This window comes from Colletotrichum lupini, chromosome 1, assembly GCF_023278565.1.
Source record: "Colletotrichum lupini chromosome 1, complete sequence".
Taxonomy (NCBI): Eukaryota; Fungi; Ascomycota; class Sordariomycetes; order Glomerellales; family Glomerellaceae; genus Colletotrichum; species Colletotrichum lupini.
In genome coordinates, this window is record NC_064672.1 from 8132127 (window position 1) to 8149583 (window position 17457).

The window sequence follows — 17457 nt, forward strand, 5'->3', positions numbered from 1 at the left end:
ATTTATTTACCCTTAACGTTTACTAGTTACGGCGATAGGTAAATTCGTAAATTAGTGTTAAAATTATTAAGTAGCCCGATGCTAACTACGTTCCCTTCTGCTCCCGAATTAATAAGGGCGCTTAGCTTCTCTTATATATAGTTTAGGTATATATAGGTCGGGATATCTAAGCGCCGCCCTTATTAATCGCTAACTACTCTTCTTATTAAGATAGTATTTAAGCTCGTTACTAGTTTGCGCTACTCGGCTAGGGCGAGGTTTAATTAATAGCTAGCGGCCTTGTGCCCCTCTTAGTTATATTTATAGTATATAACGCTCGGGTAGCTATTAGCGAGGTACCCGGTTTTACTATAGTTATAGTACTATTAATACTACTCCCGCGGTTATAAGTAATCCCTTACGATATAGCTAGTCTTTTTATAATTATAGTACGTAATATCTTTACTAGGCGAGTTACGGCGTGTTCCTTACGTATTCGACTTATTAATACCCCGGTATCTTCCCGCTAGCTCGTTCGAATTTAAGTTAGAATATTACTTAGGGGACGTTCGTAGGCTCCTTATTAATAGCAAGGATTATTTAATACGTCTTGCTAGCGATACTAACTATAAGCGAGTCCGCGGAAGTTCTATTTATAATACTATTACGAGGCGTAGTTCGGGCCGTAGCTTACTTATTAATATAAAGATCCTCTATTTCTCTATTAAGATATATTTTAATTCTATCTTAAGCTTATTAATGCGGTTAACGAACTCGTTAACTTTTTTTTTTTAGCCTTACGAGGTACTATTTAGTCATATACTTACTACTATTCCTTAGCTAGCGGGATCGAATAGGTTATTTTATAAAAAGGTCTCTAGTTCCTCTTATATAACCTAGTTTATTATAAAACCGGGGGTCCTTTAGTAGTTAAAGATATAGTATATTTAAGAGGTTTTTATACTACTACTTAGGTAGCTAACCGTATATATTACTTTATTACGGTCTATTCTTATTTATTAAGCCTATAGGTCGAAGCGATAGTAATAGTTAAAAAGGAAGCTCTATAGATCCCGTACCGATTTATTAGTATATAATAAGTTAGGGAGGGATAGCGGTCTAAATATAAACGTTCTGCTTACGGCGCTTATTTAAGTCGGGAGGGAGCTAGTAAATAGGGGCTTAAGTAGTACGAACTCGTCGCTTTATTATCGCTCGAGCGGCGCTTTAAGTACGGCTTTATTTATTAAACTATCCTTAGTCTAGGGGTTTATGTTTCTATTTATATCGAAACTAACGTCCGAGGCTACTATAGCTAAGACCGTAGCCCTTAGCACGGGGGCCGGGCTATCCGAGGAGCTCCGTAAGTGTTCTAAATCTACTTATCTTCTATATAGGCGCTCTTTATACGTTATAATAAGGATTTCTTTTTTTAATTATCGTTCTTATTTTTATAGTTTTACTAGCCTATTACTTATCGTTTAGTTTAGGTATTAGTAAGTAAGGGTAAGAGGTTCGCTATTTTATTTAAAATTCGTTAATACTCTTAGTAATACGGTCCTTCTACGTCGCCGCTACGTTAATAGTTCTACTACGCTTCGTTCTTATATTATTTACTAAGGAGGAGGCGACTTTAGGGGGTCCGATAAAAAAGAGTCGTCTTTTTTTTATTATCGTAGCGCTAACTACGCTCTCTCGTTACGTCTCGTTCTTATTAGTATTTTAAGCTTCTAGCCTAGTCCCCTTTATAAATAGAGATTTTAAATTATTAATAAGTATACGACATAGGGAAGAAGCTTATAGAAGCTAACTACTATTAGGGTCTAAAAAAGGAATTACTAAAATCTACCCTTCCCTCGAGGTATACTACTAGCGCTCTATATATACCTAAGCTGCTCTTTTATTACTTAGTCCCCCTTTTTATACCCCCCTAAGCTATCCTTTAACCGACGAGGCCTAACCGGCGAGGCCTAACAATTTAAAACGACGGATTATTAATAATAAACGGGAAGCTCGTAGTGCCTAAAAAAGAGAACCTTCGTACTATAGTTATCTATAAAGTCTATAAGTAAAAGCTCCTCGCTTACCTAGGGCGTAATAAAGTTATAAAAATAATTAAGTAGCAATACTATTAGCCGGGCCTAACGGCGGATACTTACTAATATATATAGAACTATTATACTTATTACTAATTATAAAAGCTGCGTAATAAGCCCCCGGGGGAGCTAAGGCTACTTTTAGTACCCGACTACCCGTAGTAGTATATTTTTACTAACTTTATAACTATCCCTACTAATTAAAAAAGATTTAATAATATTTAAGTAGTAGTAGACTACCTAGGTAAGAGGGCGATATCTATTCCTTATTATAAAATTATTATAATAAAAGATATAAGCCGAATATTTTACGAACGGGTACTACCTATTTTCGGCTTATTAAAGACTATTATATTAAACCGAGGCCCCTAATTTATCTCCGATTTTTAGGGGGAACTTTATAAGATCTACGGGGTTAAGCTATAGCTATTAATAGCTAACTACCCCTAAATAGACGGCTAAATAGAGGTACTAAACTAGTATATCTTATAGTAGTTAAGACTACTAGTTAACTAATACTAAGATAACTAGAGCGATATACTACTTATAGTCGATTTTACCTATACTACCTAGCTTAGCGAGACTATAGGGCTATTACTATATAAAATAAAATTCGGTCGTTAGCTACGGCTCTTTTTTAATTAATTTAAACGAACTTACTAATTTAGCTTTATAAAAAAAAAGCTAAACTATACCGACGCGCAGCGTATAACTTAGGGAATATATAAGGCCTAGGAAACTATTAGGGGTAATATAAAGGTCGTTTAGGTATAATATAAAAAGTATACTAACTACTACCGGCGCCTAGATAACTTAAAACTAGGAGACCGGGTCTTTATTAATACCTCGTATTAAAAATCTACTAATATAAATAAACTATAGTAGCTATAGGCCGGGCTATAGCTTATTATTAATACTAAATAAGGGGGTATATAGATTATAGAATTATTAATAAGTAGCCGGGTATACTTAGTTTTTTACCTAAGTAAGCTAAGAAAGGCCGCCGACGACTTATTACTTAGGTAGAACTAAGACCCGCTACTACTAATTATTAATAATAATAGTAAACTAGAATACGAGGTCTTAGAGGTTGTTAAATTATGCTTATATAAGGGAAAACTATAGTACTAAGTAGATTAAAAGGGGTATAATATAGATCCGACTTAGTACGACGTAAAGAGCTTTAAATATGCGCTAGTAGCGCTCTAGGCGTTCTATTACTAATACTTAATTACTAAGGGCCCGTTACGGAACCTAAATATATAAATAAAAGCCGCTATGGTTAGTAATTTGCTACTACTAAAGGAGGACGATAATATAATAATAGTAATTATAGCTATAGATTCGCTAGAATAAGGGGTAATTTAGAGGTTTATTTTTTTAGCGCTACGAATAGTGCCCTCTAGTATAAAGGGGGGGGTAATATTACGGTAATAAGTACTAGGGCCCTATGGGCCCTATAGCTTAGCCTCAGGCTGCGAGGCTAAGCTCCTAGTGGTTACGTAACGAGCTAGACCGCTGGGCCCAAAGGGCTAGCCTACTAGCTTCTACCTATTGTTCTATTTTTTCCCTCTTTACGTTAAGTCTTTAGTTAATTAGGTTAATATAGCAGCGTTCTGACCTGCCTCGAGTTCCCTTTCGTGACAATATTATAATATAATAAAGAATATATATATTAAAAAAGAATATATTTAGATAATAATTATAATTATTATAGTTATTTATAGATTAAGGGTAGGATTTTAATTAGGGTAGCTAGGAGGGATTTTTAGGGTGGCCGAATGGGGGGGGGTGGCAGAATGGGGGTGTTCCGACTTACCTCGAGGGCTTCTGTACCCAATTTGATCTTTGGGGCATTATAGAGACGAATACGGAGATTGTTCGAGTTTCTCATACAGCCAATGGCCACCGCGTTTTTTTTCGCCGCTCTCCAGGTTTGGAAGTTGCAGAGAGCCAAGATGGAGAGGAGTCATGGGACTGTGATGCCATCGCCGTCTGCTCCGGTCTCAACAACGTTCCGTCCATCTCATACATCGAAGGTCTGGAGAACGTGAAGCATCTCCACTCTTCCGAAGTGAAGGAAAGAACGCAATTTGGGTTGAATACGTCTGTGATGATCCTAGGAGTCGGAGAAACGGCAATGGACCTAGCCCACCTGGCCGTAACTTCAGAAGCCAGGGAAGTGGTGATGTGTCACAAAGGTGGTTTCTTTTGCGCAAAGAAGGTACCTAACTTGTCTTCTACTTTGATAATGCGATTTGATTGGTCTAGCATAGATCAACGCTGATTATCACAGGTTGTTCCTTTACCAGTCGTCATGCAGGTTTGGAAGCCGGATCCTCACCAGAAGCCAGTCGACACAGCAATCGCAAGTTTCCTCGACACTGCATATCTTCCAGAGCGTCTTCAACACTCCAATCTGCTCTGGAGAGTGTACGACAAGACGTTCAAGGCTCTTCATTACCTCTCTGGCGGGACGGCGGCCGGCCCGGATCAGTGGGTCGGAGAGATTGAGGGTGAACGCAATAACGTTGACTCACGTGAGTGTTCTCCCGAGAGGAGATATTCTTCGCTCTTATGAATGAATACGAATAGTTCAAATGAGTGCATGGCTGACTTGCAAAGTGTTTCTGGTCAAGTCCGACCGCGCGCTGCCATATCTCAATGAGGGAAATCGGCCGCAAGACATTTTCTCTCGCATCAGAGCTTTTGTGATGAATATTGAGTTGAAAAACACAAGTGGCAGAAAGATATTGACGGCACCTTGGCCATTGGCTTTCCGGGACGATGGGACTGTCGTGTTTCCGGACAGCAAGAAGCGTGAGCACGTTGAGGCGCTATCTCGAGTCATCAAGCCCGACTTGGTGGTCGCCGCAACTGGATATGTGCGTCGGTTCGATTTCCTGGACGACGGTTACCCGGAACCCAGTGAGCTGGATGTCCGCGGGATCTGGAGGCGCGGAGAGGTGACTGCTGGTTTTATTGGCTTCGTACGGCCTGGCATTGGTAGGGCCCCTGTTGGTTGTTGTGGGTGTAAGTCTGCCGTGCTAACACCATCTATTCAGGAGCTATCCCGCCTCTCGCCGAACTACAGGCGCAACTATGGGTTCTTAACCTCCTCCGGCACAAGTACCCTCAACAGATGGCGCTGCATGCTCCTGATGCCAGCCAAGGAGAGTCCAATGATGATGCTATTCCCCACTATGAGATCGACTACGCTCTCAAGGCTCGAGGCGGACATGACTTGTTCAAGAGCAAGCACGGTGTTGAACAGGAATCCTACGCATATCAGCTTGCTCTCGACATGGGCAGCGCGCCGACCTTTTCTTTTATGAAGCGTCAAGGATTCAAAGCACTTTTCACATGGGCAATGGGATCAAACTTTAACACCAAATTTCGTCTTATTGGTCCATGGAGATGGACAAAGGGCGCGCTGCCCATCATGCGCGGCGAACTGTTTGATGTTGTCAAGCAAACAGGGGGTGGTGTTTGTAAGTTGGTATCTCAGGCTTCGTGTGGTGATGCTTTCAAGCCCCTGCTAATCAATACTCGTTCTCAGTCTTTACGACTTACACCCTTCTACCCCTCTTGCTATTCGGTTCCCTAACTCTCCTTCTCCATGCCACAGCAGGTATCTTAAGGCTAGTCGGGATGAAAGAACGGGCCAACAAAATGCTTGGTACAGGCAACATTCCACGCCGAGAGGGGGATAACCTCTGACAAGTGCTGAAAAGAAGTTAGGCCCCAGCGCGCACCAGACAAGTTGGTCAGACTGAGCAGTATTGAGAAATGCGTTACTTTTGCTATTTTGAATAAACACGGAAGGCTTTGGTGAGAGATTGGCTCGCTTGATTGCAAGATAGAATGTCGGATTTGATAACTTGAGCTGGGTTGATCAAGTTCCCCACGCAGTGAGGTATCACTAAGGTACGCTGAATTTACAGGGTCTTCGTTCTGAACTTCTGATGTTCCGGCGACTAGTTGATCAAGTGCCCCGCGCGGGGTACCTGGACGGCCTGTTATTCTTAGTCCCTTCCATGGAAGCTGGCACCAAGCCGTCGATTGGTGGCGACCGAGTTTCCCGATAACGATAAGGCCGCTAATTGACGCTTCGCTCATAAACATTTTTTTTTCTCGCGACAGCTTCGCTTGGACGAAACCTTTAGCCCGGTAAAGCCTATCCAGTCGCAACCATGCACCACGTTGTCCAACCGCACCAATGGGTGTCTCTGAAGTTGCTTTCAGAAGATACGAAGGTGCTGCAGATTGTACCTAATACGTAGGTTCATCAAGTAGACATTTGATGTGACGACAGCTAACCTCTTTTCTTTTCTGCTCCCAGCACGATTTCACTGGGTAAACTCGGCTCGTTCCCTAGCAACCTCATCATTGAGCGCCCATTTCACATCACCTACGAGATCCAAGATAGACGGGATGGCGAGAACTTTAACAGACTGCGAGTCGTCTCTACGAGCGAGATTCACGCCGACGCCCTGGCCGACTTGAACGCCCAGAACACCGAGGAGGAGGGCACCACTCTTGAGAATGTCATTGCCGCCCCCGATGGCGCAGAGTTCGAACTGGTCGATCAGGAAAGCGGCAACGTAGTTGCCCACTCGCGACGTGAGATTATCGACGACGCCGCCCGCCAGACCTTGACCGCCGAGGAGATTGAGCAGCTAAAGCAGGGCAACACAGACGCCGGCAAGGAGATCATCGCAAAGCTACTGCTGTCGCATACCGCCATTGACCAGAAGACGGCCTTCTCTCTCGCCAAGTACAAGTTGCTCAAGACCAAGAAGTATATTCGACGGTTCATGATACAACCACTTGACCCTCTGACGCTAGGCAAGTGGCTCTTGGAAGAGAAGGATGCGGGAAAGGTGCTGGAGATGCGGGAAGAGATGATGGGGCTCTTGAACTCCTGGGCCAACGTCCACTTCGGCGGCGTATCTCCCACGGACAAGCCTGAGACCGTGACGATTGATGGGTCTGGCATGTTGGACAAATCCGAGATTGGAGGTCGGTGGCTTGTGGTGGAGGACACAGGAGGTCTTGTTACCGCCGCCATGGCCGAGAGGATGGGCATACTATACCCCAAAGACCCCGAAGAGGTCCAAGAAGTGGAGGATGCTACAGGTGTTGGCAAGGAAGAAGCCAATGGAGTCAAGCCAGCAGAGAACACCACCGCCACCATTGACGTCGCCGCAACAGAACAGACACAGGAGACAAGCACAGAGACTGCAGTACAAGACCCAACAACAACAATGCCCGAGGAGGCCACAGCTGATGCCACAATGACAAATGATGGCGAGACGACAAAGCCGCAGCAACCCCGACGAAGACACCCGCCCCGTCGCGACGACTTTGAAGCCATGTTTGCCCCTACCAACACCTTGACGCTCATCCACCCCAACAGCCAGCCAAACCTCGCCCTCCTCAAATACTACAACTTTGACAGCACAAATCCAAACCCGCCTTACCCGCTTCATCCCCTCGCTACCAACCTATTGCCCATTTCATGGCTGCAGCTTTTGGAGCCCGAGGAGGATGTCACATATTCAACACCGCCCCCCGAGGTCTCGGACGAGGAGCTGCACTCATGGAAGGCTAACCGGCGTGGTAACTACCACCGGAAGCGAAGACGTTGGGCGAGAACCCGCTACATTGTGGACTCGACGCGCGCTGGTGGGTTTTCCGGTCTCGTCATCGCCAGCACGATGGACACGGTGTCCATCCTCCGTCACACCTTGCCACTCCTGGCCGGTGGAGCGCCGATTGCCGTCTACTCGCAAAGCATCGAGCCGTTGACGGAACTGGCCGATTGCTTCAGCATTGCCCGCCGCGCAGGCTGGTCGTCAAATCCTCCGGCCGAGGCAGCTGGGAAGTCTGTCCAGGAGTTGGAGCGATGGGAGGGTTCAGACGATTTCCCCATCAACCCGACTCTGCTCTTGGGCGCCAATGTCCAGACGAGCCGCGCGAAGCGGTGGCAAGTTCTGCCCGGTCGCACACACCCCATGATGATGGGGCGCGGCGGGGCGGATGGTTACGTTTTTACGGGTTGGAAGGCAGTTCCGGCAGAGGGTAAGGTCGAGGCAAGAGGCAAGTTCAAGAGGAGAAAGGTGGAAGCATGAACAAAACGAGCAAGTCCGGATACTGAGGAGACGTTGACGCACCATTCGGCGGTGGTCGAGGGGAAAGACGAAAGAGAAAGGCTTGAATATAGATACCCTAGCATCCTCCTATCAAAGCCCATCAAGCTGTAATTGGAGTAATTGGCATCATCATATTGTCCTGTCTTATGCGCTTCAACATTTTCCCCAACCAAGGTATTTGCTTGTCTCTGGCGATTCTACTTCGACGACCGTCATCACAACGCCTTGCCCATGAACTTTCTCTTGGTGAAGCTCAGCCACCATTTGCTCGGTTTTCCATCGCCGCCTTCTTCGTACACACGTGCCAGTAACCGGACTGCCAACTCTTGGCGGACCTGGGACATATACTGGCGGAGTTGCTCGGCGTCCTGTCTATCGCGCGGGGTCTCGTACATCTACATCAATTGTCAATGTCAAGAAATGCCACTGGGCCTCGGAAGGCTGCCGTACCTGGTTCAGGGGCCACGCCGGGTCGCCGGGAATGGCGAAGTTGGTATCGAGGGCCACGTTCATGACATCCTTGGAAGCATCACGCACGCCGGCGCTAGGCTTGATCTTGGTCAGACAGTCGCTGACGAACCAGATGCCGTAAACCAGAAGGCGGTCGGCGGGGCCCTGAAGCTCAAAGTTGCGGAAGAAGGTGTTGGCGCGGAATAGGGCGAGAACCTCGTCGAGGATGTCGTAGCTTTCGCTGTCTGGGTCGGGAGACTCATTGGCGGGCAGAGGCGGGTTGGGGAAGGGAAGAGTATAGGCCGGGCCGCGGGTCTTTGTGCGCAAGGGCAGCAGCGGGAAGTTGCCTATTGTGCGAGGGACGTTCGGGTCGGCATTGAACATGGAATTGTAGGCCTGGGTAAAGGTCATCATCAGCTCGGTTTAGGCGGGTTGGGGGAGTAGGTTGAAGTGTACGGGCTGTGCCAGAGCCTCAGAGACAGAGAGAGCTCAGGCGAGCTACCTATGGGATGGGCATCACACAGACATACCGGCATCTTCAAGAATACGCCTGACCGAGCGCTCGGTGTCGTAGAATGTTAAGCTGGTCTTGATGAGGATTGGTCGCAAATGCAGTTGGGAGACGTCAACTGACTGGAGATGGAGAGCAAGCGGCCGATGGTGGGGCGCGACACTTAGCTGACGGGGAGTGACTGACGTCCACCTCACACTGCTCCGAATGGACCTTGTGGCTTCTGAGGCTTGACGGCATCTACGGGGTGTGCTCCAGCCTCAGACTCAAGGGTGGGGTCCAAGATTTGTGGCGCAGCACTTGCCTGCAGTATCTCCATTCAATGGATCTAGAAAGACATGGAGCGTCAGGTGGATATAAGTCACGTGTATAGATCAATGCCTTCCGTGATGACTCAGGCATTTCCGGAGCTATGCGCAGCCACAAAATCGATGACATGGCTCATGCCCGGTACGTATTGCTGGAGGGGGCTGGTGCCTAAGATCACATGACTTCGCACTCTCCGCGTGTCACAGTCTCCCGGTTGCATGCGGGCCAAGAGCACCAGGTAGTGGCAAGTCGCGCCCTTCCTTCCCCCAAATAGGTGTGAAGCCGATCAGGCGCGCGTGTTCTGGCCCTTTAGTGGCCGAGGGTTGCAGGTTGGCGGTGGAAGAGGAAGGAGAAGTTGGAGTCGCGGGTGGACATTGAGCAGGCAGGCCGCAGGCACAGGCAGGCACCATCGCGATGGGGACGGGAATTAGGAAGGCTCTGACAAAACGGACAGTCGTGACGGGTCAATACCTAACTCTGCACCTGCCCAGTTTTTGCCGCCACGCCACGGTGACCACACTGGATTCTGTCGGGTCTACCTACCTTACCGTCCGGCTGCACTGGGACACACACAAAAGTGACAGCGCAACAATCAAGAAAATCAACGAACAAAAAGTTGGAATATTTGACTCGCGCACCCGCGTTTCATTGCCCCTCCCTTCTCTTCCCCTTGTTCATGTTGCTCTCTCTCTCTTCGGTTCTTCTCTCCAAGTCTCGTTTCTCTCTCCCCACCGTACTCGTCATATTCAGCACCAATAAGTCCCGTTTTCTCTGCGGAGGACCGTCTCCTCAGTCTCGGATGGGAATACACCAGTAACCAAACATCCCGTCATCCCTCCCATACCCTTTCTTTTTCCTCTGCCTCGTGAGCCGACAGCGACGGTTAAGCCTCAAACCCCTTGCAAGCACCGTCGATCTCAACAGATTCTAGACAAATCGGTACCCAGTCACAGAGCACCACTTCTCTGACCGTACATCAAACTGCATACGGATATTCTCCGATCTCTCTGCGGATCCGGATCCTCTTTTATCTTACTCAACACCGCGTCGCGCACCCAGTTGCGCCGACTGCTGTCCGCCTCACCGAGTCCGTCATAAACATCCACCGGCCATCATCCTCACCTTTCCACACCCCCAAAAGCAAGAGAAGGGGCCATACGGAGTACTACCATCATCCCCCCGTCGCGCGTCAGTGCCCCAAGGCTCCAAGCCCAAGGTTCAACTGGACACCAGGCCCACGGCGCAACGCAAAGGCCCCCCCTGAAAACCCATACCTACTACCTACGTAGGAAGAGCCAAAGGGAGAGCGCCACAACCCGATGCTCATTTTAGAGTGAGACCCCCCCAATCACTATTCCTTTATTGCCATGACCTCGTTGTTTTCCTTCCATCCAACTCGTGCCCTTTCACCCAATAATACATCCTACCTGCATTCCTCTTCACCTAGATCCGAATCATGTTGACAAAACCACAGATCGGTATTCAATAGCACCAGTTTCGCACGACAACTGCGCAACTTCTTCGACTCCTCCCCCGCCAATATGCATCTCTCCAGCAGCGCCCCGACAGCCTCGTCAATGTCCTCGCCCGAGCCCATTCACGCAACGCCCCCGACCTCGAGTCCTATTCCTGCCATGCCCTCCCCCGCCAAACGCAAAAGAAGAGTTCGTGTCTTCAGGCCAGACGAAGGGTCTCTCTACGACCAGATGTGGGATCATGCTGGACTCTCCCTCTTCGTTCGTCCCATCTGCTGGACCGAGCTGCATGTTCAACTCCTCGATGCTAAGTTCGTTGAGCTTCCTCCATGCGACACGCCAGTCCCTCCTCCTTCACCACGCGGCGCCCCGGTCTCTCCGTCGAAATGTCACATGAAGCCCTCGGTTGCGGCCTCGACACTTAGCAGAGAACTTACGGCCATGCTCGCGCCCGGCTCCACAAGAACCTTCTATACAAATTCCGTCCGCACAATCATGTCCACCCTCTACCCGGGGAAGCTGTCGCGCACCCGAACACAGCTTGATTTGCACCTCTATTTCGGCGGTCTAGTGTATCGCGATGCCTGTCGCGTACAGGTTGCTTGGGATGCGATGCCCTCGCGCAGCGGCTCGATCGCCTCGTTTGAATCCGCGTCAACGCGACCAGCTGAATCCTTCACTGTTGTGCCGACGGGTTCTAATGGTAGCGCAAGCAACCTGAGCGGCGAACATACTGCTTACGCTCAGTCGCTGCCCGTCCTTGCTTACGTTGGCAAGATGCAGATCGCGGCGACACGAAAGAACATGTACCGCGTGATTCAAGGACCTAACAGATCGTACAACGGGCCGGTCGAACGTCTACAACAGTTGCGCTCCAAGATGTTTGTTCCCAGCAACCCGACGCACGACCCGTTGCTTGTGGGCATCATGTTGGCTATGGCGCAGAGAAGGTTTCACGGCGAACCACGGCCGTCAGCGAATAAGTGGGTTCCCTCACGGCCCATGCCCATCGGACTAGGAGAGCCTGAATTTTACGATGTGGCGGTACAGCTACTCACAAATGACAATGAGACATCCGAGTTCATCGTTTACAAGGCCACGGTCACGGCAGATCTGCTTCGCAAGTTCCACGAGCCAACCAAGAACCCCCGTAAAGGGACCGAAAATACACTTGCTGAGAGAATCGGAGAGGTTGCATCCGAGGGTGGCATGCGCATCGAGTACACAAGAGTGCCCGTCTGGCCGATCCTCGGACTCAAGGAGAGATTGGGCAAGGCGCTTGGCAAGGACGTCGTGGGAGAGTTTGATGAGGACAACATCGAGACATGGGAGGAGGAAGCGGAGCCAAATCCCGACAAGCTCAAGCGACGAAGAGATCGCGAGGCCCTCGTTGAAGTGTTTAATGGCAGCTTCGAAGAAGAGGCTCCAGCCGACGGTATGCCTCTCAGTGGGAAACGAAGATGTTTAGTTGACGAGGAAAGCGGGCAGGTGGGCATGGTCGTCTGATGGAAGTTCACTGCCCTTGATCATTGCATAACGAAGCCACGAGGCGTTTTTGAGAGAAGCATCCATCGCATTTCTCCGAGGTCGCTACGGATGCGGCCACGGTATGGGAACCAGGGATTTAGTTCTGTTCATCGAGTAAATGGAGTTGTAGGATCAGCTGAGAGAATCATGACTGATTCTTGACACGGATAGACGAGACGCATTTTGAACCCGGCAACGGTCAGAAGCACAGGGTTTTTGATTTTTTTTTTTTTCCCTCCGAGAGATTCAAGCAAGAAGGGACACAGTTGCGACTTTGTCCGAACGGTTGCATGGGTTGTTTAGGCATTCAGATGGAAGACTTACGTTAGATTCCCCGACACAAGCTAAGAGTCCAGTCGACTCAGCCAGTGTTTGCAATCAGTGCTTTGCAATAAAATCAATTTTCGAATACACGACGTTATATTGTCTGGCGATTATAAAGTTATCCAAAATATTGACGAAGAGAGCGCCACGGCTTTCCAGAGTAGGGTACGTTAGCAATACACTACAAAAGGTCCCTCGTGATGAATTTAGGTAATGCAACCAAGACCGCGCTTCGAAAGGCGTATCATCGCGTCGACTCTTTTGTTCTCGCGCAGATCTGGAGGTAGCAACGCCCACTCGATCCACCTGAATAGCGGCATCACTGCCTCACTCGGTACCACAGTCGGACAGTCTCTACCTGCTCGCAACCTCGGAATGTGTGTCATCGCCAACCTCCTCCGGGCCGCCGACACACACTTTTTTCCCCTGTCACTACCGGTTAGTTCCCACACACCTTTTGCATTCGTCCAGGGTAATTAGACCCTTGACACCTTCACGTGCTAGTAAACCAGGAAAACCCGCGACAAGAAGAGTCTTCGCTCACACTTGACTTGGGGCGATATGTCAAGGCCGAATTAAGAAGCGGGAAGCACCGCCTGGTGCGAGCGATCTCCAAGACCATGTCTGGCGTGTACGAGATGAGGAGAGACTTGAAGAAAAGAGATTAAACTCCTTTTCTTCTTCGGCCGAGATGGTATCCTCCTGGGTTTGCCTTAACCTATAAGTATCGCTCACCTTGTTCTACATGGCTAAATTTCCTTTCAACCACCTCCCCCCGCTCTATTGCTTCCCCTCTGTCTTTCCCTCTCCATTCTTCTCTCTACGCTCCCTTACAGACATCTAGAACACCATGAAGATTTCTCTCCCACCAGTTCTGGCTGTCGTTCTCTTCCTAGCTGGTCAGTCAGCTGGCAACTCTGAGCACCATCACCATGAATCTCGTGCTGCTCCGGCGGAAGTCGATGCGCCGGCCGGTACCTTCAAGGGACGAGTATTTGGCTCCGTCGATACGTTCTCTGGCATCCCCTATGCGAGACCGCCCACCGGACCGCTCCGCTTAAGGCCGCCTCAAAGACTCAACTCCTCTTTAGGCAACTTTGACGCGACAGGAACCGCAGCCGCATGCCCTCAATTTCTCTTGTCCACCGACAGCCGGAACATTCTTCTTGATGTTGTTGGCTCGTTTCTTACGCTCCCATTCTTTCAGCCTATTACCGGCCAGGAAGACTGTTTGACGGTGACTGTCCAGCGTCCTTCTGGCACATCGTCCGATGCGATGCTTCCAGTCTTGTTTTGGATATTTGGGGGTGGCTTCGAGTTCGGGTCGACAGCTACATACAGCGGGGCAAGCTTTGTCCGTGACGGGGCCGACATGGACCGTCCTTTCATCTTTGTTGCTGTGAATTATCGACTGGGAGGTTTCGGGTTCTTGCCTGGTCGTGAAATCCTGAAGGATGGCTCAGCCAACTTGGGACTACTAGACCAACGTCAGGCTTTGGAATGGGTTGCCGATAATATCGCTGCCTTCGGAGGTGATCCTGACAAGGTGACGATTTGGGGGGAATCAGCCGGTGCGATATCTGTTTTCGACCAGATGGCGCTGTATGACGGTGACAACTCCTATCAGGGTCGACGACTGTTTCGAGGGGCCATCATGAACTCTGGCAGTGTTATCCCAGCTGACCCAGTTGACTGCCCCAAAGGCCAGAGAGTCTACGATGCTGTTGTTAAGGCAGCCAGTTGTCAAGGGTCAGCGAGTACCTTGGATTGCCTGCGCAGTGTCGATTACGAGACTTACAAGCGTGCCGCAACGGCGGTGCCCGGCATCCTCTCATACGAAGCTCTTGCTCTGTCATATGTTCCTAGACCAGATGGCACAGCACTGATAGACAGCCCCGATATTATCGCAAAAGAAGGCCGATACGCTGCAGTGCCTATGATCATCGGCAACCAAGAAGACGAGGGTACACTGTTCGCACTGTTCCAGCCTCTGGTGATGACAGCGTCGCAACTCGTCAACTACCTCTCAGAGCTCTACTTTCACAACGCTTCGATAGCGCAGTTGACCACCCTCGTCAATACATATGACCACCACATCTCTGCAGGTAGTCCCTTTCGTACAGGGATCTTCAACGAGATCGTTCCTGGCTTCAAGCGTAGGGCTGCCATTCTTGGGGATCTCGTCTTCACGCTAGCACGCCGCTCGTTTCTATCTGTTGCTCAAGCAAAGCACCCAGAAGTCCCAGCTTGGTCGTATTTGAGCAGCTACAACCACGGAACTCCCGTACTTGGTACGTTTCACGCTTCCGACATACTGCAAGTCTTTCTAGGAATCTTTCCTACCTTTGCACGACAAAGCACCCGGACTTACTATCTCAACTTCCTTTACAACTTGGATCCTAACGTCGGATTGGGCGGTTATGCGCAATGGCCGGAATGGAGTCAGAATCAGCAACTACTCTGGTTTCTGAGCGGTCGAACAGACTACCTCAAAGATGACTTTCGAAACGAAAGTTACAGGTTCATATATAGCAGCATGCAGTCCCTCAATTTCAGGGATGATTCGGATTTGCTGCCGCGGTGGTCGCTTTGATACGTTATTTATTCACCAGCAGCACGCATGTTGTCAGGCACAATAGGGGTGTTCGGCCTGTTTGTTCATCTTTGACAGGATTCTTCTATCCAAAGCGAGAGGGGTATTGTCAACGCTAAACTATGTACGTAAATGAAGATACGTGTCCGGACAATAACTGTTGACTGGGTCTGGCTCTGGCGACCCCAACATGATTTGCTACGAAGATGTGTTAATCGTTGAGTTGGAAAGTTGAGTGGGCAGCATACCTTTGAGAAGACATCGGCCTGACGGATACCCATCTCCTCCGCAATCTTTGCAAGACGGGCCTTGACGTATATTCGTTGCTTTCTGGTCGCAAATCGGCTCGATCCAGTAGCTAGCAAGGGCCACATACAAGACACACCAGCTAGGCCTTTTGGCATCTCGGATGTCCCGCATGGGAAGTAGGGGGTACTCAAAGCATCACCCGTCCACCCGAAAAAGTACGGAGTGCTGGAGATAATGTCGGCCACTTGCTCAGTTCCGATCCGATTCGCGTCAATATACTCTTTCGTAAGAGTATGGTCACTCGGTGCGCAGACCCATGCAATGCAACGCACAATGACCTGGTTGAGCAGAAGTCGAGATACGTGGGTGTTAATATGCTTTCCGGCAGCCCATACGTTCGGGTAATCGTAAATAGTTCCGGGAAACGCCGAAACGTAGCCGATCTTGTCCTCCGGAACTTCCGCAGCCGATCCTGAAATAACCTTCCTCCACGCTGGTGGGCACTTGTCGAACCATACACCGAGATCATCGTCCATTTTTCGTGCCCTCTGCAAAAGCTTCAAAGCTTTGTCGATTTTGTCGGTGGTTCGTGCCCCCTTCAGAAGGCTGTCGGCCTCGCCACGGATGAGTGTCGTCTGGAGGTTCAATACCAAAGCTTGGTGGCCAACAGTGTCGCAGACGGCCTGCCGTGCCCACCAAGTCAAATCCTCCAAGGAAATATTCGCAAAGAAGGTGTACTGCCGGACCTGTCTTACGCGTTAGACAATCGGTTTTTGATACAGCCTTTCGATTGCTTGTCAAAGTAAGACGTACCGATGTTGCCCGAACAAATTCAAACATGCTCAAGCCAACGCCAGACGCAGTCTGTTGCGGTCCACGTAGCTTGACAATTGCAGTCGCCCCAGAGATATGCTTCTTGAAACCAGACATTTCAACGTCGTCTGAAACCAGTCCTTCGTAAAAAGCCAAGAGAATTGCAGAGGCAAGCGTGGTGTCCTGCCTCACAGCTATCTTGTCTTGCATAGCTCGAGTCAAGTCCTCTAATGCCTTGCTATAGTGTAGGTGAGCCATCGAAGACAACCGTCGTGAGTTTGGCCTACCAGCCAGAGCGGCCATTGATACAGCTGAAAAAGCGGACTGCAATGGAGACGCTTGATAGCTGGGCATATTCAGTAGGGGTAGTACAAATGTGAGAATCCCTCTGCCTACTCCCGTTGGTGGAGCAAGCACGTAGTTTGCCAAAAAGTAACATGTCGCTTGTTGGTCGAGAGGCGTCTGCAATGTGTGCGGCATGCCATAAGTCCCGCCTTCAATGTCTTTGAATGAGACAAAGGTATCGGGCGCCTGATTGCTGATGTACGACAAAGAAGAAGCGTATGACATTGAAGGCGACGCTTCAGAAGAAGATGAATTTGAATATCTATCAAACCAGTCGTCTTCTGTGATTGGAATGATTTGTTGTTTTCGTGGAGGTGGTGCTGCTGGCGGTGTCCATTCCATCACTTGTGGTTGGGTTTGGCATTCGTTTTCCGCATCCTGTTCCGTCGCGCGACCCTCTCGAATAGCCTTGCGCAACGCAGCGGACTTGGCCTTGCGGATGGTTGATTGAGTCTCATCGCGAAGGTTGATCTCGAATGCGTCCCGGTATCCTGGGCAAGTTCTTTTCGACTTGGCGCATTTGAGGCAGAAGGGCTTCGTTTCGTCACACTTAATCCTCCTCGCGCGGCAGAGCTTGCATGCCCTGCTTGGGTGACCCGTATTGACCATCTTTGAATTCAAGAAAGGCTGA

At 49.2% G+C, this 17457-nt stretch overlaps 5 protein-coding genes across 5 annotated transcripts; 3 read left to right on the forward strand and 2 right to left on the reverse strand.

Annotated features, from left to right (window-relative positions):
- Window positions 1–4392: 4392 nt before the first annotated feature.
- CLUP02_02347 (Gcd10p family protein) lies at window positions 4393–8209 on the forward strand (the record flags this gene model as incomplete). Its single annotated transcript, XM_049281379.1, has 5 exons — window positions 4393–4615; window positions 4701–5051; window positions 5141–5566; window positions 6057–6132; window positions 6418–8209. 5 exons carry the CDS (start codon window positions 4393–4395, stop codon window positions 8207–8209), a joined length of 2868 nt encoding a protein of 955 aa, XP_049137336.1.
- Window positions 8210–8445: 236 nt separating this feature from the next.
- CLUP02_02348 (ARP2/3 complex ARPC3 subunit) lies at window positions 8446–9094 on the reverse strand (the record flags this gene model as incomplete). The annotated part of the gene is made up of 2 exons (XM_049281380.1): window positions 8446–8625; window positions 8681–9094. 2 exons carry the CDS (start codon window positions 9092–9094, stop codon window positions 8446–8448), a joined length of 594 nt encoding a protein of 197 aa, XP_049137337.1.
- A 1947-nt stretch (window positions 9095–11041) lies between these two features.
- CLUP02_02349 (uncharacterized protein) lies at window positions 11042–12481 on the forward strand (the record flags this gene model as incomplete). The annotated part of the gene is made up of 1 exon (XM_049281381.1): window positions 11042–12481. The coding sequence occupies one exon, from the start codon at window positions 11042–11044 to the stop codon at window positions 12479–12481; it is 1440 nt and encodes a 479-aa protein (XP_049137338.1).
- Window positions 12482–13676: 1195 nt separating this feature from the next.
- Window positions 13677–15419, forward strand: CLUP02_02350 (lipase; the record flags this gene model as incomplete). Its single annotated transcript, XM_049281382.1, has 1 exon — window positions 13677–15419. The coding sequence occupies one exon, from the start codon at window positions 13677–13679 to the stop codon at window positions 15417–15419; it is 1743 nt and encodes a 580-aa protein (XP_049137339.1).
- A 33-nt stretch (window positions 15420–15452) lies between these two features.
- Window positions 15453–17435, reverse strand: CLUP02_02351 (uncharacterized protein; the record flags this gene model as incomplete). The annotated part of the gene is made up of 4 exons (XM_049281383.1): window positions 15453–15504; window positions 15562–15617; window positions 15668–16414; window positions 16482–17435. 4 exons carry the CDS (start codon window positions 17433–17435, stop codon window positions 15453–15455), a joined length of 1809 nt encoding a protein of 602 aa, XP_049137340.1.
- Window positions 17436–17457: the final 22 nt, after the last annotated feature.